This window comes from Hyla sarda, chromosome 4 (genome assembly GCF_029499605.1).
Source record: "Hyla sarda isolate aHylSar1 chromosome 4, aHylSar1.hap1, whole genome shotgun sequence".
Lineage (NCBI taxonomy): Eukaryota > Metazoa > Chordata > Amphibia > Anura > Hylidae > Hyla > Hyla sarda.
Window position 1 is genome coordinate 133,893,961 of NC_079192.1, and position 25,695 is coordinate 133,919,655.

At 43.9% G+C, this 25,695-nt stretch overlaps 2 protein-coding genes across 8 annotated transcripts in view; one reads left to right on the forward strand and one right to left on the reverse strand.

Annotated features, from left to right (window-relative positions):
- The window catches only part of GABPB1 (GA binding protein transcription factor subunit beta 1), a 113,660-nt gene that overhangs the window by 47,078 nt on the left and 40,887 nt on the right, over positions 1 to 25,695 (reverse strand). For all 6 annotated transcript variants that reach the window (XR_008892481.1, XR_008892482.1, XM_056572189.1 and 3 more), the window contains exons 5-6: positions 16,475 to 16,586; positions 9,477 to 9,593 (exon numbers count right to left, since the gene is read on the reverse strand). Coding sequence is in view for 4 of the 6 variants with exons in the window: in XM_056572189.1 (XP_056428164.1) it covers positions 9,477 to 9,593; positions 16,475 to 16,586 (229 nt within the window). In the remaining 2 variants the exon portion in view is untranslated. The remainder of the gene's footprint in view (positions 1 to 9,476; positions 9,594 to 16,474; positions 16,587 to 25,695) is intronic.
- USP8 (ubiquitin specific peptidase 8) overlaps positions 1 to 25,695 on the forward strand; it is a 163,051-nt gene that overhangs the window by 3,103 nt on the left and 134,253 nt on the right. The window contains exon 2 of one of the 2 annotated variants that reach the window (XM_056572187.1): positions 5,427 to 5,526. The exons of the other annotated variant lie outside the window; for it this stretch is intronic. The gene's annotated coding sequence lies outside the window, so the exon portion shown is untranslated. The remainder of the gene's footprint in view (positions 1 to 5,426; positions 5,527 to 25,695) is intronic. 2 annotated transcript variants of the gene reach the window in all.

Sequence of the window (25,695 nt, forward strand, 5' to 3'; positions counted from 1 at the left end):
GGTGGAATGGATGTTTTTTTTTGCCTTATCCGGATTTTCCTGCAGCTTATTTCTTTGAGTATTGATAAAGGGGTCACTTAAAATTTTGAGCTGGAATGTTAGGGGTTTTAACTCTAAATTTAAACAGGCTCTGTGTTTGAACTTTGTCAAAAGGCAGACCCAGCATTTGATTTGCTTACAAGAAACCCATATTACTGGTCATAAAATTCTAGCCTTAAAATTGATGTGGATAGCTAGGGGCGATCATTCTACCTATCAGCAAGGGGGTGTCTATTTTAGTGACCAAGTCTCTCCCTCTTGTCATTGATCAAATAGCCTGTGACCATTTTGGCAGGTTTGTGATAGTTCAATGTCCCTTGCATGTCTTTAGTTTTCTTTTGGTGTCGGTGTGTGTTCCCCCTCGTTTTCGTGTTGAAGTCTTAGATTGCATTACGACTAAACTACTAACATTTCCCTCCTTGCCTGTTCTCCTTATATGTGATTTAATGTGGTCCCAGATTCAAGTGTCGATCGTACCAGTGCGGCGGATTCAGGTTCACCTGGACTTAATGCCTGGAGTGCGGCACTGTCCCTTACTGAGGTATGGTGCTGGAAGCATCCGTCTGACCCATCGTTCTCCTTCTACTCTGCGCCACATAAATAATTTTCCAGGATTGATTTGGCGTATGCCTCCTCTGATCTTCTACCTATGGTAAGAGATGACCTGTACACCACTAGGGGGATCTCTGACCACTCAGCTCTTATCCTTGGGTCTAGGCCCTCGTTACTCCTTTAATGTTTGGTGGATGCATCCTAGCTGGCTGAGGGAGGAAGTGGTGACGGCCTCTTTGTTGGAAGCCTGTAATTGTTTTTGGGAACACAATAGGTCCCATCCTGACAAATTAGTGCAATGGGATGCATAAAAGGCACATGTACAGGAAGAATTTATGGCTGGGGTGGCGGGTCAGAAAGACTCCACTAGGGAGGCTACATTGCAGGTTGAGATAGGGGTTTTGTAAGCAGAGGTGGTAAGTGATCCTTCTCCTGATGCTGAACGAAAATGGTTAAAGGCCCAAAGAGCTCTCCTGATCCTTCAGAAGGAAAGTATTCAAAAGAGCTGGGTGGATAGGGAGGCGGCCATCTTTGAATTTGGGGATAAAAATGGTAGATTACTGGCATATCTGGCTAGGGAGAGTAGGTCAGTGGTGTATATTCCTTGTATTAGAGCTGACAATGGGGTACTGGAGACTGACGAAGTAGCTATTAATAATGTGTTTTGGGCCTTCTACAGTGGTATCTATACCTCTCAGCTCTTGCTGAGATAACAGAACAGCAGGATGCGCTCTGTGGTGTAATACCTTAGGTTAACTGGTAACGCTCAATGTGAACTGCGCTGACCAACCAAGCACAACAATGGGGTGATAGCTTTTTTAGAGGGCCTAGTACCTTTTTTGAGGGGTTTGCCTCTTACACCCTTGTCCTCGGCTCAAGGGGACGCTTTAGATGCCCCCTTCTCAAGTGAGCAGGTTTCTCTGGCTATTGCCTCCCTGCAGACTGAGAAAACCCGGGATTAGATGGTATGATCGGTGACTGGTACAAGGCAAATGAGGAGCGGCTGATTCCTATTTTAATTAATCTTTTTAACGTGGCTCTGGAGACCGGGAGACTGCCTGACACTAGGGAGGCCAGCTCCCATGCCGGGAAAAGATTAGACTTTACCGATACCGATAAAGTCCAAAGCTGGAGAAGGCTATAAGAAGATAGCAAAACGTTTTCAGATGTCAACATCCTCTGTTCGGAATGTAATTAAGAAATGGGAGTCATCAGGAACAGTGGAAATTAAAGCAAGATCTGGAAGACCAAGAAAAATATCAGAACAGAACAGCTCGCAGGATTGTGAGAAAAACTATTCAAAACCCACGTTTTGACTGCACAATCCCTCCAGAAAGATGGCAGATACTGGAGTTGTGGTACACTATTCCACTATAAAGAGATACTTGTACAAATATGGTCTTTATGGAAGAGTCATCAGAAGAAAACCTCTTCTACGTCCTCACTACAAAAAAAAAAATCAGCATTTGAACTTTGCAAATGAACATATAGACAAGCCTGATGCATTTTGGAAACCAGTTCTGTGGACCGATGAGGTTAAAATTTAACTTTTTGGCCGGAATGAGCAATGGTACATTTGGAGAATAAGGGGAACATAATTTAATTAAAAGAACCTCTGTCACACTGGTTAAGCATGGGGGTGGATCAATCATGCTTTGGGGTTGTATTGCAGCCAGTGGCACAGGGAACATCTCACGAATAGAAGGAAAAATGGATTCAATAAAATTTCAGCACATTTTGGATGCTAACTTGATGCACTCTGTGAAAAAGTTGAAGTTAAAGAGAGGATGGCTTCTACAAATGGATAATGATCCTAAACACACCTCGAAACCCAAAGGGGATTACATCAAGAGGCATAAACTGAAGGTTTTGCCATGGCCTTCACAATCTCCTGACCTCAACATAATTGAAAGTTTATGGATAGACCTTAAAAGAGCAGTGTGTGACAGACAGCCCAGATATCTCAAAGAACTGGAAGCCTTTTGTAAGGAAGAATGGGCAAAGATACCTCAAACAAGAATTGAAAGGGTAGGGCTTATTTATTTATGGTATGGTATGCACATTGAACAACATGGCGCCCCCCCCCCCCCCCCATTATCATCATGTGATATGCGCGAGCTGCGCATATCACATGATGATAATGGGGGGGGGGGTTGTAAATTTGTAAATGCCCCCCAACGTCCCAACCCCCCCCCCCCCCCAACCCGGTTTATCAGCCCAGCGCTGCACTTCACAATCCCCATATCGGGGTACTGATCATTTGTCACTCGCGAGCGCAGCTTCTCCCCCCCCCCCCCCCCCCCCGCCAAATAATTATCAGCCGCTGCGCTGTATCTATTCCTGTGCCCGGGCTGCAAATATTAATAAGCAATCTTTAACTTACCTTCGTTCTCCGTTCCGCCGTTGCTAAGGCACCGGCCTCATGGTCCCTCCGCTGTTCTTGCTGCTTCCTGGTGTTGTGACGTCTCAGAGCCTTCAGCCTATCACCGGCCGCAGCGATGTCCCGCCTCGGCCGTTGATAGGCTGAGCCGACTGTAAGATGTAAGAAGCCGGCCGGCGAGCGAGAACAGCGGAGGACATCGAGGCCGGTTCCTTAGCAACGAGGGAATGGAGGACTAAGGTAAGTTAAAGATTGCTTTTTAATATTTGCAGCCCGGGCACTGTCTAGGTCAGTGGTCTTCAACCTGCGGACCTCCAGATGTTGCAAACATTTGCAGTATCTGGAGGTCCACAGGTCTTATTATCGGGGTAAGGCATATATTGCAGCCCACCCCGATAATTCGGCTAGGGCCTATTTTCAGGGAAACACGGTAGCTACAAAAAGTGTTTACCAGCTGTGATACTTGCCAACGGGGTAGTACAAGATATTAACTCTGCAGGGTGCCCAAACTTTTGCAGACGCCATTTTTTGTTTTCTGTTATCTTGAAAGTGTAAATGATGGAAATAAAACTTTTGTTGACATTATAAGAACGTCTAATCTGTAATTTGATGCCTTTTGGAGATTTTTCCATCTTTCCTTGGCCTCTTTATGCACATTAATACAAATTTTTACCTGGGGCGCCAAACTTTTGATCCCCACTGTAGATATCAAACTTCTTGCTAAAGTATTCGCTAATTGGTTACATAGGGTTATAGCTATGGTAATTCATCCTGATCAGACGGGCTTTATGCCAGGGAGAGCTACGGACATTAATGTTCACCATTTACGTCTTGCGGCAGCAGAGGGGGATGCTTCTGGGGGGTACGTAATTAGTCTCGATGTCTATAAAGCTTTTGATTCAGTACAATGGGTGTATCTTCGTAGTGTCCTGGGGGTCCATCGATTTGGTCCACAGTTCCGGGCATGTGTTAGGCTATTATACAATAATCCAAGAGTTAAAGGTGCGTACGAACCTGGGAGGTCTCTGATCGTTGGGGAGGGGTATGCGTCAGGGCTTTCCTTTATCTTATTTTTTTTATTTTCTCTAGCTGTGGAACCCCTGGCAGCGGTCATCCCATCTTCAACCAGTATTCATGGGGTATGAAGAGATTCCTTAGAAGAAAAAGTTTCCATGTATGCAGATGACACATTGGTCTATTTAGTTTATGTCCATGGTTCCCTTGGGGCCTTGTTTGATCTTCTGGATGACTTAAGTTCGTTCTCTGTTCTCACGGTTAATTGGGCTAAGTCTTTCCTCATGTCCTTGTCTGCGGTGTCGGGTCCAATATTTTCCCTGCCTCATGGGTTGCAGTCTGTTACTCATTTCAGATATCTGGGGGTTGAAGTCTCTGCTTGTGTGAGGGCTTATGTACAATTGAACTTGGATCTGGTTTTTTCATCTACGGCTGTCAAATTGCAGGTCTGGTCCTCTCTGCCTCTTTCTCTTGCTTGTAGGATTAATATCTTAAAAATTATATACTTACCCAAGTTTCTATATATTTTTCATTTTTCTCCTGTGATTTCCCCCCCCCCCCCCCTCCTGAAGAGATATTTTGTAAAGCTGAGTGGCGTTTTGAGATCCTTCTATTGGCAGGACAAACCTCCACGAATTGGTCAGGCGGTGCTCCAGGCGTCCAAACAGTGGGGTGGCTTGGCTGCTCCTAACATACATAATTATTTTCTAGCATATCAATTAATGTATGCTGCCTGGTGGATCGACCTGGAAAATGCATCTATTGTTCTGGCAGGAGTGCTCATGGGTTCGTATGAAATATTGACTAATACCTTTCATAGACATACCTCTGCTCCCCTATTAAAACTGTGGCCGAAGTGTTTTCGGTGGTCTCTGGGCGCTTCCCGCTGCCGGTACCGTCTCCCAGAGCACCTCATTTTGAGCACCTGCAGGAGTTGGAGGCTGCCGGCCTCTGGTGTGCTCATGGAGTCACGTTCGCCATCCTCTTTTCTAGAATTGTGTGACCACTTCAATCTTCCTCAGAGTGCTCTGTTCCTGTACTTCCAGTTGAGACATTGAGACATGGGGTGGTGGCGTAGTTTGGCTCTCTTGATGTTACCACAGCTTTTTCCGATGTGGAGATGCTTTTGGGTACCACCGACCTCACTGGCCTCTGACTCAAGCTTATGCCTTACTTCAATCCGTGGGTCCTGACCCGTTTAGAGTTGGCTTTTGCGAAATGGGTGAATGATATTCCTGATTTAACAGAGGGTCAATGGCAGGAGGTTACGAAGACTTATTACCCTACAGTGTTTAGTGCTAGGGGCATGCTTATTCAGGTTAGATTGATCCTACGACTGTATTATACGCCAGTTAATTTGAGCATTGCTTATAAAATTCCCTTTGGGGGACCGAAAAACAGTGTATACAAACCCAATAATAAAAATTGCTGGTATCCGCAGATTGATTATCCCCGCTGAATCCCACCTATCCAGCCTATTCCAACTCACATAGCCATTCTCTGGGTGCCCAGTGAATCCAGATCTCGCCTCGCGTCACAAGGTAAATATGACTCAATGTTACTGACCTGTTTCCATTCCTCTGTCTTCCTCTACTCTCTCTTTTATTCTCTCCTCTTTCCTCCTGCTTCTTCAACTACCATTCATGGTACCATACTCGCACAGGTATTTATTTCTGTAGACCGTTGTTTCTCCCGTAGGGGAGACCAGTTTTGATACATATGTTTCCTCTGCCGAATGCCATGTGAGCCCACTAACTTGTGAAATATACTTCTACCTTCCCCAAAAGTGGGCCTCACGATCTAAATATTTGTAGATTAGACACTGTTTACTAGTGACAGTTAAGGATTCTTAGTGAGAAGGTCAGCCTACACTCAACACCGCGATTATATATGTTATTCAAACTATTGCTATGGTTTCGTACATTCTGAATGCTATTGTGTATGGTACCGCATTGATACCTTTTGCTATGTTATGTTATTCTTAACTTGAAAACTTCAATAAAAACATACTATGTAAAAAAAAAAATTACATTTAAATAAAATAAAATGTTCAGACTATTAAAATACAAAAGGGGGAAAAAAAAATACTAAAAACACAAGAAGTACTCATTTTTGGCCACATGAAAGCCCATAAAAAAGAAACTTTAACTCCCCTGCCTGCGTTCCCTCATTGTTGCGCCACTACAGCTGATCGGTCCTCCGGTCCGGTCTTCTTTCTTCCCGGATCGTCAAACGACGCTCAGCCTACCACCATCCACAGCAATGTCCCGCCTTGGCCGGCGATAGGCTGAGCGCCATGTGACGATCCGTGCACAGGGAAAAAGGCAGAAGACCGGACCGAAGGACCGATCAGCTGAAGCGGTGCAACGGGGGAACGCAGGAAGGTGAGCTTAAGTTTATTTTTTTTCAACCCGGGCACAACGGACTAAAAATACTCTGCAGTAGACTACTCCTTTAAAAAAAATGTAAACAGTTATAAGCGTCAGAGTATGGGTGACACAAAGCTTTTTTTTCTTTTATAGTTTCACACTTTGTAAAGTAGTAAAACACACACATATTATATATATATATATATATATATATATATATATATATATATATATATATAATCCCAAAATAAAGCAGCACTACTTATCCAGTCCAACCAAAAAATTGGTGCCAGCGTCCCAAAGGACTTGATCAGAGTCCATCCAAGATAAGAACCAGATACAGGCGCAGCACTCCAACAAAAAAGTGATTTAATATCTCATGTCAGCATTACAACGTTTCAGCTCCTCCTGGAGCCTTTTTCAAGCATAGTGATACACAAACCTATGAGGGCTTTTATGCCCATACAAATCATTAGTGCCAAACAATTTCATAAAGTGATCATTAATACATATTACAATATTAATATTAATACAATATTTTTACTATTACTCTGCACAGTATGCACTAGCGCACTTTATATACCAGTATGCACTATTTTCTACATGAATTTATATTTACACTTATGTAGTTTTTATTTGATTTGTATTAATGATCACTTTATGAAATTGTTTGGCACTGATGATTTGTATGGGCATAAAAGCCCTCATAGGTTTGTGTATCACTATGCTTGAAAAAGGCTCCAGGAGGAGCTGAAACGTTGTAATGCTGACATGAGATATTAAATCACTTTTTTGTTGGAGTGCTGCGCCTGTATCTGGTTCATATATATATTTGGGTATTGCTGTAATTGTACTGATCTGTAGAATAAAGAGAACATATCAGTTTTACTACAAAGTAAGTGATGTAAAGGCTAAATCCCTCAAAATCTTTATAATTGCAGTATTTATTGTTTTTGTCTCTTATTTCAACCCCCAAATTGTTTTCTGTTTCATAGTCAATTTTATAGTATAACGAAGGCTGTCTTTAACCCCTTTGAGGGGTTATCCAGGAAAAACCTTTTTTTTTATATATCAACTGGCTCCAGAAAAGTTAAACAGATTTGTAAATGACTTCTATTAAAAAATCTTAATCATTTCAGTACTTATGAGCTGCTGAAGTTGAGTTGTTATTTTCTGTCTAAGTTCTCTCTGATGACACGTGTCTCGGGAACCGCCCAGTTTAGAAGCAAATCCCCATAGCAAACCTCTTCTACTCTCTGCAGTTCCCGAGACAAGCAGAGATGTCAGCAGAGAGCACTGTTGCCAGACAGAAAACAACAACTCAACTTCAGCAGCTGATAATTATTGAAAGGATTAAGATTTTTAAATAGAAGTAATTTACAAATCTGTTTAACTTTCTGGAGCCAGTTGATATATATAAAAAAGTTTTTTCCTGGAATACCCCTTTAACGACAAAAGGGCGTATATATTTACGTCCTGCGCCGGCTCCCGCGATATGCCGCGGGATCACACGGTGACCCCGTGTCCTATCGTGGCGGTCATCAACGGCCGGGACCGACGGCTAACACAGGACATCACCTATCGTGGTGATGCCCTGTATTAACCCTTCAGACGCGGTGATCAAAGCTGACCGCCGCATCTGAAGCAAAAGTGAAACTATCCTGGCTGCTCAGTCGGGCTGTTCAGGATCGCCGCGATGGAATCGCGGCGTCCCGAACATCTTACAGGACACCGGGAGGGACCCTACCTGCCTCCTCGGTGTCCGATCAGTGAATGACTGCTCCGTGCCCGAGATCCAGGCAGGGGCAGTCAAGCGCCGATAACACTGATCACAGGCATGTTAATACATGCCAGAGATCTGTGTAAAAGATCAGTGTATGTAATGTTATAGGCCCCTATGGGACCTATAACATTGCCAAAAAAAAAAAGGAAGAAACATTTTTTTTTTAAAAAGTGTTAAAGATTATTTAACCCCTTCCCTAATCAAAATTTGAATCATCCCCTTTTCCCCATCAAAAAAATAAAACCGTGTAAATAAAAATAAACATATGTGGTATCGCCGCGTGCGTAAATGTCCAAACTATAAAAATATATTGTTAATTAAACCGCACGGTCAATGGCGTACACGTAAAAAATTCCAAAATCCAAAAAAGTGTATTTTTGGTCACTTTTTATACCATTAAAAAATGAATAAAAAGTGATCAAAACAAAAATGGTACCGATAAAACCTTCAGATCACGGCACAAAAAATGAGCCCTCATACCGCCCTGTACGTGGAAAAATAAAGTTATAGGGGGCAGAAGAGGACATTTTGAAACGTATACATTTTCCTGCATGTAGTTATGATTTTTTCCACAAGTACGACAAAATTAAACCTATATAAGTAGGGTACCATTTTAACCGTATGGACCTACAGAATAATGTGTTATTTTTACCGAAATATGCACTGCGTAGGAACGGAAGCCTCCAAAAGTTACAAAATAGCATTTTCTTCTTCAATTTTGTTGCCCAATTATTTTATTTTTTTTCAGTTTCGCCGTGGATTTTTGGGTAAAATGACTAATGTCACTGCAAAGTAGAATTGGTGACGCAAAATATAAGCCATAATATGGATTTTTAGGTAGAAAATTGAAAGGGTTATGATTTTTAAAAGGTAAGGAGTAAAAAAACGTAAATGCAAAAACTGAAAAACCCTGCGTCCTTAAGGGGTAAACAGTACAATTGGTCCAACAAAAAAAAAAAGGGGCTCTGTATGTGGAAAAATAAGTTATATCTCTATAAGAAGTTAAAAAGGGTTAAATAATTTAAGGAGAACACCAGCGCAACATAGCTTATCCCCTATCCAAAGGATGGCAGAAAAGTAAAAAAACGGAGATACATAGAGGCGTGTCTGCCGCGGCTTTCTGCTGGGGACAAAACTGCACTTCCTGCAGACTGCCGCGGCCCCATCCAGGAGATCCCGGGGGCCCCAGTGCTTGGACCCCCGCGAACTATAACTTATTCCCTATCCTTTGGATAGTGGATAAGTTATGTTGCGCTGGAGTACTCCTTTAAGTAGCAAGCAAAGCAATAAGAATTTTTTTTTTTTTAAATGAGGTCTTAGTAATAAAATACATACAGACCTGGTGTTTCTGATGAATTGGATAATGGAGCAGAAGCTTCAGCTAATGCTGCTAATGTAGCCAAGACAGAGGTTGAGGAATTGCCAAACTGCACCGCAGAGGATATCCCATTTTCATCTTAAAAACATAAAATGTAAAAGCATTTAGCAAAGGGCATATCCAGTTTCAAGACACATACAAACCATTTTTTACAGACATCAGTACGGAACAATAAACCAATTTCTAGTACCAATAGTATAAGTAAAATTTTTGGTGGTTTTCTGATCAATTTACTGGTTAAATACCAGAACTACTACGTATACACTCCATATAGCAGCAAACACTCTCAATTTGTTCCACTACAACTACAGTGACCCCCCGACCTACGATGGCCCCGACATATGATGAAATCGACATACGATGGCCTCGCAGAGGCCATCGCATGTCGATGTCAGCATCGACATACAATGCTTTTTTATGTCGGGGCCATCGCATTAAGTGCTATCTGGCAGCGCAAAATGCTTAAGCTGCTGCCGGATAGCAGCTTAATGTTTCCCGTGTGGTGCGGTAAGTATTACTTACCCCTCCACGATGCTCCGGGATGTCCTCCGGGTCCAGTGCTGGTCTTCCGGTGTCTTCTCGGCCCTCTCCGATGACGTCAATACGCTGCTGCGCATGTCATCCAATAGGAATGGCGTACGCAGCGGCGTAATGACGTCGCTACGCAGGCCCAGTAAGGCCTTGCGGAAGAAAGCAGAGGACCGGAGAAGACAGCAGAGGACCGGAGAAGACAGCGGAGGACCGGAGAAGACAGCAGAGGACCGGAGAAGACAGCGGAGAGCCCAGCGGAGGCCCGGGGACACCATTTCGAGCGGTGGGGACAGGCGAGTACAGCTTCCTATACTTTACATTGCACGAATCCCTCAACATACGATGGATTCGACAAACGATGGCTCGTTTGGAACGAATTACCATCGTATGTTGAGGGACCACTGTATAGGCGATTGGCAGAACGAGGGTTGGGGCTGGACTCCTCTAGTGAGAAGCAGCAGCCGCTAACTCTTGTAAGGTGGGAGCCGGGGTGCTAACGATAGAACCCCCAGCGATCAGACACTTATTCCCTATACTGTGCATAGTGGTGGATAACCCCTTTAACGACAATGGACGTACATTTACGTCCACTGCTGGCTCCCATTATGTGAAGCCCGCTCAGGGGCTGAGCGCGCTTCATACCCGGTGGGTCTTGGTTGCTATAAACAACCAGGACCCGTGGCTAATACCAGATATCAAGCCATCTAAAAGGGGAGAAAACACATGCTGGTTAACTCAGCGGGCTGTTTGGGACCGCTGCAGTGAAATCGCAAAATGTAACAAACATATGGGATACTGTTGCGTTCGTTAACCACACAGTCAATGGCATACGCATAAAAAAAACTTCCAAAGTCCAAAATTGTGTATTTTTGGTCACTTGTATACCCAAAAAATACAAATTTTCTGAAGACAGTATATGGAAAAATAAAGTTATAGGGATCAGAAGATGACAATTTTAAACATACTAATTCAATGGCATAGTAAAGTAGTAAAATAAAACCAGTATAAATTAGGTATTCTTGTAACTGTGTGAACCTAGAGAATAAAGATAGTGTCATTTTTACAGAAAAGTGCACTGCATAGAATAAGAAGCCCCCAAAAGTTACAAAATGGTGTTTTTTTTTCCAGTTTTGCCCCACAAAAGTAGATTTTTATGCTTACCGTAAAATCTTTCTTAAAGGATCCATTGGGAGACCGTGGGTATATGCTGCTGTCACTAGGAGGCTTGACACTAGGCAACAAGAAAAGTTGGCCCCTCCCAGCAGGATATACACACCCACAGGCACCTGAGCTAATCAGTTTAGTCCCAGAGAAGTAGGAGAGGACTGACCGGCAAGAAAAAACAGAATAAAAAATTTACTGAACAACACCCCCAGACAGGTAACCACACCAGGAACACCAGAATAAATGGGTGGGTGCTGTGTCCCCCAATGGATCATCCGAGAAAGATTTTACGGTAAGCATAAAAATATACTTTTCTCGGTCGGCTCCATTGGGGACACAGACCTACCAAAGCAGTCCCCAGGGTGGGTAAAAGATTCCCAATTAGGTGGAAGGCTGGATCACAGCCGCCTGCAACACCTTGCGACCCAGACTAGCATCCGCAGATCCAAAAGGTATGTACCTGGTAGAATTTTGTAAATGTGTGTAAAAAAGACCAAGTGGCCGCTTGGGATGAGACAGAGCAGGACAAAAAGACTGAAGGATGATGTCCTCATTTAGGAGCGGCAGGATAGGGCTGTCAGCTCCGAAACCCTCCTAATAGAAGTGACCACAATAAGTAAAGCTACTTTCCAGGAAAGGAGACAAAGAGGAACGTGCCAGAGAGGTTCGAAAGGAGTACCCTGCAGGGCACAGAGAACCAGATTCAGATCCCAAGGGGGAGTAGGTGATCTGTAAGGCGGAGCAGCATGAGCCACACCAGCCACACCTTGTAGAAAAGTCTGGATAGGAGGATCGGACGCCAGGGGACGTTGAAAGAGAATGGAAAGAGCCTAAACTTGTCCCTTAAGGGAACTGAGAGCCAAACGTTGTTTCAGCCCCTGTAAAAAGGAAAGAAGTCGTGGGAGAGAAAACGCAACTGGAGAAAAGGAGTGAGAGATTCACACCAACTAAAATAAGACCGCCAAGTACAGTGGTAAATCTTCACAGAAGAGGACTTACATGCCCTAATCATAGTGCGAACCACTTGGGGAGAGAAACCTTTGGCTCTCAGAACCGCAGTCTCAACTGCCACTCCTTCAAATGCAGCGACTGTCAATTGGGGTGGCAAAGAGGACCGAGAAAGAAGGTCTGGACAAAATGGGAGGCAAAGTGGCACGTCGTCCACTAGACGAACCATGTCTACGCTTTGAGCTTCCTCAGGACCCTGGGAAGCAGAGGAAGAGGAGGGAAGAGATAGGGGAGGGCAAAGGGCGACCAGGGAATCACCAGGGCGTCCACAGCTAGGGCCAAGGGATCCCGGGACTTCGCCACAAAGCGAGGGACTTTCTAGTTGTGGCAGGACGCAAATAGGTCCATGTCCGGCGTGCCCCAGAGGTTGCAGATTTCTGCAACCGCCTCTGGATGAAGAGACCACTCGCCGGGGTCGGCCAAGGAGCGACTGAGAAAGTCTGCCTCGCAATTTTTCACTCCTGGTATGTGATACGCTGAGATGGAGGAGACGGAGCTCCGCCCAGAGAATGATCTTGGAGACCTCGGCCATCGCTGCGCGTGCCGCCTTGGCAACTGATATACGCCACAGTGTGGAGTTGTCCGACTGGACATGAACAGGACAGTCCTAGAGAAGGTGTTTCCAATGGCGCAGGCAAAGAGAGATAGAGTCGATACTGCAAGACTTATTCTGTTGTAATAAAGAACTCTTACCTCCAGTCGCCTCTGAGATAATCTCATCCAGGCATTTTCCAAACAGACGAGACCCAGTAAAGGGAAGCTCCATAAGAAATTTCTTGGAAGCGGCATCAGCGTCCCAGGCCTTTAGCCACATGGGACGACGAAGTGCCACCAGATTACTTGTGGCAAAAGCCATACAACGGGCTGACTGCATAGAAGCAGAGCACAAATAGTCTCCAGCATTGGAGAGTTGAAATGCCAGATCCGCCAAATCCTCCATGGGGGCGGAGTTGAGATTTTCAATCCTCTTGTCTGCCAGATCCTTAAAGGAAGCTGCATCTGTCAAGGGCAGAGTAGTCGCATTTGACAGGGGGGAAACATGAGGATGCACAGATGGTGGAGATGTCCACCTTGCAACGAGGTCCTGGGCAAAATAAATTTGTGCCTGAACCTTCTTAGTCCCTTGAAAGCGCTTGTCGGGATGCTTCCAAGCTGGTTCCAGTAAGGTGTCAAATTCAGCACGAGAGCTGAAAACCTTAGACGAGAGACAGGAGCGGTGAAAGGAACCTTCTGGAGCTGTGTCCAAAGTTCCTGGGTCCTCTAGGTGAAAGGTGTCCCTTATGGCCGATACCAAGTTGTCTACCATGTCGGTTCGGTCCTCTGAGTCAGCGGCAGAACCTGAAGCCTCATCTTTCAGTTCCCCAGGAGAGTGGAAGTGGGTGGAGGCAGCCTTGGATGAAGGTGAAACGGACCTAGTACGCACATCTGGAGACCTAGTACAGCGACCAGGAGAGAGGCCCTTAGAAGAGGGGCGGATTCGGGATGCCGGGGAAGAGGGGCGATACCTATGAGGAGAGCGCCTATTCCTGCTTCCGGACTCTGGAGATGAGCCAGAGGAGAGTGAGGCCAGGAAAGGAGAACAGTCCGCCGCACACGAACAGCGCTGCCGACAGAGTAAAGAAACTCTGGCACTCCGGTCGCATCACATAAAGATACGGCCGAATTGAAAATGCCAGCGCATGCACACCAGGCAGGCGCCGAAATATACTGTGTGAAATGAGAAAAAAAACCTATAAAACAGTCCTGCTGAATCCCACTGAATTGTTCCCAACATTCAGAATGGCTGAGCAGGGGCTATCCATAGAATGAATAAATAAATAAATCAAACAAAGAGTGGGCTCCAAATAGGGGGTCTACAGAGGTTGAGAATCCTGGAAAACCTGAAAGAAAAGTGAGAGAATACTCACCTTTGTCCTTAGAAAACTTACCTAATGAAGTTTTCAGTCCGCTATTAAACACCTGCATCATGTCAGGCTGAAACTGAGACGAGCAGGGAAGGTAGGCGGACCCGGACCCAGAGGTACAACCCCAGGCGTCGAGTCATGTACTGTCAAGAAGGGGTTGACAGTACATGACTCGATGTCTGTGCCCCTTCTTCGCAAATGGGGAAACAGTGACCCCACCTGAAAAAAGAAATAAAAGGGAGAGAAAATTCTAACTATACATCCCTAATCTAAAAAATAAGAAAAAATAAGCGACCAGTTCTGGAGCTCCAGACCTGTGTCTGCCTCCTACTGACACTAAGCTAAAACTGATTAGCTCAGGTGCCTGTGGGCGGGTATATCCTGCTGGGAGGGGCTGACTTTTCTTGTTGCCTAGTGTCAAGCCTCCTAGTAACAGCAGCATATACCCACGGTCTGTGTCCCCCAATGGAGCCAATCGAGAAATACTTTTTTTCTGGTTTCGCTGTAGATTTTGTGGGGTCATTACAAAGTAAAATTGTTGGCACAAAAAACAAGCCCTCATATGGGTCTGTAGGTGCAAAATTGAAAGTGTTCTGATTTTTGAAGGTGAGGTGGAAAATACAAAAGTGCAAAAATGAAAAAACCTGCGGTCCATAAGGGCGTAATGACAAAGCCCCACTTTTTTTATCTGGCGTGTGTCACATCATGCGGTAATATGCTTAGAATGTGGCGATACCAAATATTATATGATAGATAGGTAGATACACATTTTTTTTTGTTAAGATATTATGTGTAACGGGGGAAAGGAAATAGTGTATTTTGATTTTAGTTCTTTCACATTTTTTATTGTCGCACTGGAGGACTTGACATTGTAATACACCGCAGTACAAATCTATACTGCACAGGCACGGCTGATCAGACTGCCTCAGACAGACCTTGATCAGCTTCAGTAGCAAACAAGAGAGGAGAATGCATATATAGATCAAACATTATCTTTATTAAATACAAAAAACATTACAAAGCCCACAAGGGGTAAAAAGGATAGAAAAAACAATTATTCAAATAGTCACCATGGACCAGACTAAGAAGCTAAAGACACAGGAAAAATTCATATATAATAAAGTGCAAGGGAAGGCATGTTATGAACAATCCCTGATATTTGGGGCTAAGCCCATAATACACACTACAATACAATGTAGTAATCACTCCATAAATATGAAAGAATATAAATACAAAGTTGTATATAAAGGGGTATAGAGCCACAGTGGGACGGAGTGCATCTGAGTAGCCACACACTCAACCCAACGTTTTTCTACTGCTTCAACCGGGGTGTGGCCTAAAACACCTTCTTTTATATCACTGTTACGAAACCTTGGGTTGAGTGTGTGGCTACTCAGGTGCACTCCGTCCCACTGTGGCTCTATACCCCTTTATATACAACTTTGTATTTATATTCTTTCATATTTATGGAGTGATTACTATATTGTATTGTAGTGTGTATTATGGGCTTATCCCCAAATATCAGGGAATGTTCATAACATGCCTTCCCTTGCACTTTATTATATGTGAATTTTTCCTGTGTCTTTAACTTCCTGTGTCTTTCGCTTCTTAGTCTGGTCCATGGTGACTATTTGCATCATTGTATTTTCTATCCTTTTTACCCCTTGTGGGATTTTTTATGTTTTTTTGTATTTAATAAAGATAATCTGATCTATATACGCATTCTCCTCTCTTGTTTGCTATTCTCAGCTAGCGTGGGATCAGTTACCCATTGGGGTTATTGTATATACAGCTTCAGTAGCAGGCAGACTGGAGGTGTCCTCAGGCTTCTGTTTGCAATGGCTACAATTAGCTTCCTGCAATCCCTTTGCAGGGTGCTGATAAGGAAGAGTGGGAGCTCCCTTACTCTTTCACCCTGTTAGATGCTGAGTTCACATTGATCGCAGCATCTAAAGGGTAAACTGACAGAATTGGAGTGCAGCTCTGGTTCTGACATTTGTGGCTGGAACCCAGTAATGTGCAGCCAGCTCCCACCGCAGATGACACTGATAGGGGAGTTAACAGAATACCATACATGTAAGGCATTCCGTATTAAGAGGTTAAAGCTGAATAAGCCAAATTACTTACCACCTAATGCGTATGGTGGCATCTCTGGAATTATACCAAGCCCGACCCCTTTGTTCTCAGGAACAAACTCTCTCTATTCGGAAAACATGCATGCTTGGCCAAGCAGAATGTGAATGTGTATGGGAGGATGAGCAAAGATACAGGGACGAACATTCAGTCAACAAGATGTAAAATGTATGGCCAGCTTAAGACAGTGATAATAAAATAGTATTGTCTTTGTCTTACCAGTTAAGTTTACTACTCCTCCAGGTCCAATGAAAAACTGTGGTGTAGCTGTATGTATTGTTACAGTGTCTGGGCTCTCAGGATTTGTATTAATTTGGTTCTGCATTGCAATCTAAAAAAAATAAATAAATACAAATTAATTTTGTTTAAAAAAAACAACAACAAATGAAATATACCTGTACTTGGACATAACCCTATGTTTTAGGACCTGTAGAAAATCAAATAAACTTGCACATGTGGCAAATGTTAGTTTTGTTTATATTACTGAACAACTCTTGACTGCAGGAAGTGTTTTAAAATAAGAAAAAATATAATGGGGGACATACCGTATATAAAGGTATTTAGAACCTTTTTATGTTGTTGTTGCTTACTAAGGGAACACAAAATGTCTAAGCGCCTTAGTACTTTTTTTGTGCAACTTTTGTGGGTAAGAAAAAAGTTACAAACAGCTTTACCCAAGCAAATTTAAGTTTTCACTTTGCAGTGGTCATGAATATATAATGTGCAAAAGTCGCAAACCCCTTACAAAAAGTAACAAGTCAGATCCAGGTCTGATCTGGAGTACAAAACGCACACAAAAGTCTCAGCTGCAACTTTTTTTTTGTTTTGCTTATGTGCTTCAAATTTATCAACTCCCTGTGATAGTATGATAAATATAGTAAAATTAAAGGTAGTGCAGCTCAATCAATATTCTATCCTGAGGTTAACCGGTATGGTCTAATAACCCCAAGACCAAAAAATCTACAGAAACTTATATAACCAAGAGAATTATATAACTGGTCCTCAAAGGGTAGTTAGAAATATAAAGATAGCAAAGAATAGAGAATGGGTAGACAGGGAGGTTAAATCACAAAAAATATGAATAAATATTAATAATAATGGTTAAATATACCTAGGTAAAAGGATATAAATAATGAATAATAAATAATAAAAAATAAATACCTGCAGAAAGAGAAGCTTAAATAATCATATACATTTATTAGTAAAGATAATAGTAAAACATCTGGGAAGGGCCCTTGCCCAGGTGTTTGATAGAAATATCAAAAATGTGCTGATTAAAATGAAAAAAATTAGCCAACCATCTCATATAAAATAATAAATGATAATGTACATAAAAGTCCTTTTAAAATATTAATATATTTATCAGCCAATGTCTAAAGTCAGTACAGTAGTTGTGGTTTGATTCACCAGCTACATTGATTAGAGCTGTCCATCAAATAGAGTCTGTGCGCTTATAGTAGCAGCAAGGTGGAGACAAAGTATCTATAATGTATGATAAATGGGCTCAAGTGCTTTCAAGTGCAATACAGTTGTAACAATTGCTTCAGTATGGAGCGTGCCGGTTATTACAGATAGTTATAATGTTAAGGACGGTACCTTGTAGATGACTTCATATCATTATTGCCATACCTATCTCTCAGTATCATCAGCCATTGTATCAGCAGATACCACCTTGCAAGCGCTGCAGGACCCTAACTTGCGGACCACTATTGAATAGCGCGCTATTCACACCACGAGGACGCCAATCCACAAGCCTAACTGCTGCTCTACAGACCGGGCGAACTGTGCTCAGCGCAATTACTTACATCTTCCTTCCGATATCATAAGCCGGCTTCCTACATTGCAGAGGATAATAGGATAATACCACATCAGGGAGGTAGGGGGAAATGGGTAGGGGGGGGGGGGTGTTGCTACTGCTGGGGGGGGGGGGGGGGGGGGGGGGGGGGGGAGTGGTTGGATGATTGGGATGCTACCGCCAGGGCAGCCTCATCATCCACCAGAACCTCCCCCCCCCAGCAGTAGCACCCCCATCATCTACCAGCAACACTAGGGATCGACCGATTATCGGTATGGCCGATAATCGCGATTTTGGGCATTATCGGTATCGGCAATTACCTTGTATGTGTGAAGGGGGACATACTGCACGGGCTGGGGATAAGGGGTGGAAATCACAGCAGGAGCCTTCAGAGGACACAAATTTCCACGGGGAAAAGAAGGCAGAGCCGGGGAGAGAGGATGTACACAGCTCCTAATCTCCCCTCCCGCTGCTCTGCCTTCAGAGGACGCAGGTCTGCACTGGAGAAAGAAGAAGACAGAGCTGGGGAGGATGACAAAGTGCATGGGCCAGGGATGATTTCCTCTGGGAGGGAGGGCGTGTACCTGCTCTCTCCCCCTGCTCTAGCTTTAAGAAAGTGCGTGTTTTTCACTTTTTTTCTAAATTTTTTTTTTTTTTTTACATTTTTTAGGTAATAGTACCACTCCCAGCATGGAACAGATTGTTCCATGATGGGAGTAGTAGTACCTGTATTAATAGACATATCGCCCCGGGTGTCAGTCATGACACCCAATACGATCGTCCATAATATAGCTGAGATGCAGAGTGGCTCTATACAGTAGGAATCGACAGATTATCAGTTTGGTCGATATTATCGGCAGATAATCACGATTTTGGGCATTATCGGTATCGGCAATTACCTGGAGAAAGCCGATCTGCATCTCTGCTATAGACAGGACAATCGCAGCGGGTGTCCGTAGTGATACCCGCTGTGATCTGTTCTTACCTGCAGGTACTACTACTCCCAACATGGAGCACACTCTGCTCTATGCTGGGAGCTGTAGTACCTGCATTAATACACAGATCGCAGCGAGTGTAATTTCTGACACCTGTTGCGTTCTGTCTATTAATGCAGGAACTACAGCTCCCAGCATGGAGCAGAGTGTGCTCCATGTTGGGAGTAGTAGTACCTGCAGTTAAGGAAAGATCACAGCCGATGTCACTCCTGACACCCACTGTGATCCTCCTGTATAATGTATAGATGCAGCCGCTCTTCTATGATCCCCTGAACAGACGTGTATATATACACCTATTCATATTTCCCACAGAGAGTTGTGATTGGCTGGAACCATCTGGCCAATCACAGCTCTCTGCGGGAAATATGAATAGGTTTATATATACACACGTCAGTGGAGGGGACTGTGGAAGAGCGGCTGGCTGCATCTATACATTATACAGGAAGATCGCGCAACAGGCGATCTGTCAATTAGTACTAGGGATCGACCGATTATCGGTTTGTCCGATATTTTCGGCCAATAATCGCGATTTTGGACATAATGTCCCGCGGCCCCCCCCCCATTGCCTCCCCCCATCCCCGGTGTTATAATTACCTGTTCCCGGGGGTCCGCAATCCTTCTGGCTCCTGTGCTGTTGCTGTGCGCTGCGTAATTACAAGTGACATCGCCAACGTGACGTCACCATCAGTACGCACAGTGAAAGCGCAGGACGCCGAAGGAGCCAGAAGGATCGCGGACCCCCGGGAACAGGTAATTATAACACCGGGGATGGGGGAGGCAATGGGGCAGCGGTGGAATTATTATAATTTTTTTTTATTAGTACCCTACGAAATTTTATAAAAAAAAAAAAGGTATCTCGATAAAGTCCAAAAAAAGAATAAAAACCGCCTGCAAAAATGCCAAAGTTAAAACAAATAGTTTTTCTTGGTATTTTTTTACTCCCATAGGCTCCTATGGGAGAAAAATGTTACGATTGACAAAAAAAAAAAAAAAAAAATAAATAAATAAAAAAAATAAAAAATCGCCAGTGGCTCAACATGCTGCGATTTTGGAAAACCGCCAAAGGAGCTGAAAAACACCCAAAAAAAAAAAAAAAAAAAAGAGTGAAAAAACACCAAAAGGATCAACAAAAACGCCAAAGTGAAAAAAAAAAACGACATGTGGAATAAGAATTTAGCGATTTCTCATTGATTTACAGCTAACATCTGGCCGCAGCGGTTTTTGGCCGAAAAAGCGCCTTGCGGCAGAATTGGCGTTTTTTCTTGGCGTTTCCCCCCCCCCCCCCCCAAACAAAAAAAAAAAACAAGTAGATACTTAGCCTACGTTCACATGTGCGCATTTTCTGCTGCAGATTTGCTTCAACAGATTTTGCTGCCCACTGAAGTCAATGGAAAGAAAATCTACAGCAGCAAATCTGCAATAGATCTGCAGCAAAAATACGCACGTGTGAACATACCCAGTGGGTAAGTTCACACGTGCGTATTTTTGCTGCAGAACTGCGGCTGCAGATTTTGCTACCCATTCACTTCAATGGGTGGTAAAACCTGCAGCAGATCTGCAACAAAAATACGCATGTGTGAACGTACCCTTAGGGCTCATTCACACGAGCAGATTTGCTTTAGTAGATTTTGCTGCCACTGAAGTCAATGGGCAGAAAAATTTGCAGCAGAAAATATGCACGTGTGAACGCACCCTTAGGGTACTTTCCCACCTGGCGTATATGCAACGTATTTCACACTGCACAAAATCTGCAGCAGCAGCGGGAAATATGCCGCGTACCCTCGCTCACCATACACAAAAGGCTTTCCGGTGGCAGCCCTATGTGTGTAGCGAGTTTTGTAGGCGGAGCCGTGTGCCGCTGTGATTGTGTATGGGGAGCGAGGGATACGCAGCGTATTTCCCGCTGCTGCTGCAGATTTTGCACTGCGTATACGCCAGGTGGGAACGTACCCTTAGGGTACGTTCACATGTGCATATTTTCTGTAGATATGCTTCAGCTGATTTTGCCGCCCATTGACTTCAATACGCACGTGTGAATGGATTCTAAAAATGTTTAAAAAAATAAAATAAATGTAAAATAAATAAAATAAAAAAACATGCAAATGGAAGCATTTTGTTCATTCACATCCCAAAAAAATGGAAAATGTAGCAATTAAAGGTTGTATGTACAAAGAATGATAGCAAAATAAATAAATAAAAGTTGGAATGTGACATTTTAATTTATAAAAATGCAAAAAAAATAAATAAATAATAATTTTTAAGATTGGTACCGCTGTAATCATACTAACCCAGGAAATTTATATTGATATTTTTACTGTACAGTGAATGGCATAAATTTTAACCCCTCGGGGACGGAGCTCATTATAACCCTAAAGACGGGAGCATTTTTTTGCAATTCTGACCACTGTCACTTTAAGCATTAATAACTCTGGGATGCTTTTACCTTTCATTCTGATTCAGAGATTGTTTTTTCGTGACATATTCTAATATTCATGTTAGTGGTAAATTATTGTCGATACTTGCATCATTTCTTGGTGAAAAATTCCAAAATTTGATGAAAAAATTTAAAATTTTGCATTTTTCTAACTTTGAAGATCTCTGCTTGTAAGGAAAATAAACATTCCAAATAAATTATATATTGATTCACAAATACAATATGTCTACTTCATATTTTCATCATAAAGTTTGCAAAGTGAGGGAGAAAATTCTAAAATCTTCATTTTTTACATGCGCATGTTCTTGTAGACCCAGTTTTTGAATTTTTACAAGGGGTAATAGGAGAAACAGTGCCCCAAAATTTGTAACTCAATTTCTCTCTAGTAAGGAAATACCTCATATGTGTATGTCAAGTGTTCGGCGGGCGCAGTAGAGGGCTCAGAAGGGAAGGAGCAACAATGGGATTTTGGAGAGTGAATTTTTCTGAAATTGTTTTTGGTGGGCATGTCACAATTAGGAAGCCCCTATGGTGCCAGAACCGCAAAAAAATAAATAAAAATAAATAAATAAAAAAATAAAAATAAAAAACACATGGCATACTATTTTGGAAACTACACCCCTCAACTTTTCGTTAAAGTCAGATGTGTTAATGAAAAAACAAAATGTTTTCACTAAAGTGCAGTTTTTCCCCCCAAATGTACCATTTTTACAAAGGGTAATGGGAGAAAATTCCCCCCAAAATTAGTAACCCCATCTCTTCTGAGTATGGAAATACCCCATAATAGGACCTAAAATACTCTGCGGGCGAACTACAATGCTCAGAAGAGAAGAAGGAGTCGCATTTGGCTTTTGGAAAGCAAATTTTGCTGAAATTGTTTTTGGGGGGCATGTCACATTTAGGAAGCCCCTATGGTGCCAGAACAGCACAAAAAAACCTACATGGCATACTATTTTGGAAACTAGACCCCTCAAGGAATGTAACAAGGGGTACAGTGAGCCTTAACACCCCACAGGTGATTGACGAACTTTCATTAAAGTGAGACGTGAAAATGAAAAATTAGATTTTTAGACACTAAAATGCTGGTGTTACCACAAGCTTTTCACTTTCACAAGGAGAAAAAGCCCCACAAAACTTGTAACCCCATTTCTCTCGAGTAAGGAAATACCTCATATGTGGATGTAAAGTGCTCTGTGGGAGCACTAGAGGGCTCAGAAGGGAAGGAGTGACATTTGGCTTTTGGAGAGCGAATTTTGCTGAAATAGTTTTTGGGGGCATGTCGCATTTAGGAAGCCCCATGATGCCAGAATAGTAAAGAAAAAAACCACATGGCATACTATTTTGGAAACTACAGAATTTAATAAGGGGTGCAGTGAGCATTTAAGCTCCACAGGTGTCTGACAGATCTTTGGAACAGTGGGCTGTGCAAATGAAAAATTACATTTTTCATTTTCACGGACGACTGTTCAAAAAATCTGTCAGACACCTGTGGGGCGTAAATGCTCACTGCACCCCTTGTTGCATTGTAGTTCGCCCGCAGAGCACTTTACATCCATATATGGGGTATTTATATCCTCACAAGAAATGGGGTTACGAATTGTGTGGGACTTTTTTCCTATAACCCCTTGTGAAAATGAAAGATTTGGGGTAACACCAGCATTTCAGGGGAAAAAAAATAATATTTATTTTTATGTCCAACTTTAACGGAAATTTGTCAAAGACCTGTGGGTTGTTAAGGCTCACTATACCCCCCCTTGTTACATTCCGTGAGGGGTGTAGTTTCCAAAATGGGGTCACATGTGGGTGTTTTTTTTTGCGTTCATGTCAGAACCGTTGTAACGATCAGCCACCTCTGTGCAAATCACCAATTCAGGCCTCAGATGTACACGGCGCTCTCTCACTCCTGAACCTTGTTGTGCGTCCGCAGAGCACTTTACGTCCACATATGGGGTATTTCCGTACTCCGGAGAAATTGCGTTAGAAATTTTGGGGGTCTTTTTCTCCTTTTACCTCTTGTGAAAATGAAAAGTATGGGGCAACACCAGCATGTTAGTGTAAAAAAGGAGATTTTTTATTTACTTACCGTAAAATCTCTTTCTCGGAGCATCCATTGGGGGACACAGACCGTGGGTGTATGCTGCTGTCTCTAGGAGGTGTGACACTATGGTAATAAAAAAAGTCGGCACCTCCCAGCAGGATATACCTGCCTCCAGGCCCTGAGCTAATCAGTTTTAGTTCCAGAGCAATAGAAGAGGACCGACAGGTCAAAGAAGACCCAAACTGTCCGAGAACCAGAAGAAAAAATACAACTGAACACACCCTCGGACGGAGAACCGAAGAAAACCCCAAAAAAGGGTGGGAGCTGGTTCCCCCAATGGATCCTCCGAGAAAGAGATTTTACGGTAAATAAAAAAAATGTTTCCTTTTCTCTATCGGCTCCATTGGGGGGACACAGACCGTGGCATGTACGAAAGCCGTCCCTTGGGTGGGCAGATAAGCAGTCAGGCAGACGGCCATTCCACTGCTGCAACACTTTATGGCCCAGACTAGCATCAGCCGATGCGAAGGTATGAACCCGGTAGAACCTCGAGAAAGTGTGCAAAGACTATCGGGTAGCCGCCTTGCAAATCTGCGAGGCCGAGGCTCTGTTCTGGAGAGCCCAGGATGGCCCAGCAGAACGGGTAGAATGAGCCACAACCCTGAAGGAAGGAATCTTCCCTTTACAGCGATAGGCTTCCTAAATGGCAGACCGAATCCACCGAGAAATGGTGGCCTTGGAAGCAGGTTGTCCCTTACGATGACCTTCCGTGAGGACGAAAAAGGAATCACACTGACGAAACGAAGAAGTAATAGAGAGATAGGACCTAACAGCCCGAACCACATACAGTTTGTGGAGTAAATGCTCCTTAGGATGAGAAGGAGCGGGACAAAAAGACGGGAGGACAATGTCCTCATTGAGATGAAAAGTCGAAACCACCTTAGGTAAAAAGGAAGGATCTGGCCGGAAAACAACCTTGTCCTGGTGGACCACCAGAAACTGAGAATTCAGACACCCTCAGGATGGAGGTGATAGCAACAAGAAACGCCACCTTCCAAGAAAGGAGGCGCAGAGACACGTCTCTAAGGGGCTCAAGGGGTGCACCCTGGAGGGCATTCAGAACCAGATTCAAGTCCCAAGGGGGAGAGGGTGACCGGTAAGGAGGGACAGCATGCGCCACTCCTTGACGGAAGGTCCGGACATGAGAATTAGAATCCAGAGGACGCTGGAAAAAGAATAGAAAAAGGCTAAAACCTGACCCTTAAGGGAACTGAGAGACAACCCCAGTTCCAAACCCGACTGCAAAAAGGAGAGAAGACGGGGAACCGAGAAAGTCACAGGAGACAGGACCTGAGCTTTACACCAGCGAAAATAAGACCGCCAAGTACGGTGTTAAATTTTTGCCGAGGAGGGCTTATGAGCCCCGAGCATGGTGTGAATGACTTGGGAAGAGAACCCGCGGGCCCTATAAACTGCGGTCTCAACCGCCACGCCGTCAAATGCCGCGACTGTAAATTGGGGTGGCAAAGAGGACCCTGTGAGAGCAGGTCCGGACAAAGCAGAAGGCACAGCGGAGCGTCGTCCGGGAGCCTGACTATGTCGGCGTACCACGACCTTCGGGGCCAATCTGAAGCTACCAGAATGGCGGAAACGTCCTCCGCTTTGAGCTTCCTCAGAACTCTGGGAAGGAGCGGAAGGGGAGGGAACAGTAGGGTAGGGGCAAACCCTGCCCAAGGAATCACTAGGGTGTCCACGGCTAGAGCCTGAGGGTCCCGGGACTTGGACACAAAAGGAACGATCTTCCGATTGTGCCGAGACGTGAAGAGGTCCACGTCTGGTATGCCCAAGAGGTGGCAGACCCCCGGAATATAAATCGACGAAATGGCTGGAACCTTGCTTTCAGCCCAGATGAGAATCTTTGTCACCTCGGCCATGGCTGCCGAGCTGCGAGAGCTGCCTTGGCGATTTACGTACGCCACGGCCGTGGCATTGTCCGACTGGACGCGGACAGGACGGGACCGAAGCCAGGACTCCCAATGAAAAAGACAAAGAAGAATATATGTTTATCGGAAGAAGGGCTTCTCGGGGAGACCAGAGTCCCTGAACCGTCCAAGCCCTGAACACACCGCCCCAGCCCGACAGACTGGCATCCATTGTAACTACCTGCCAGTGAAGGGG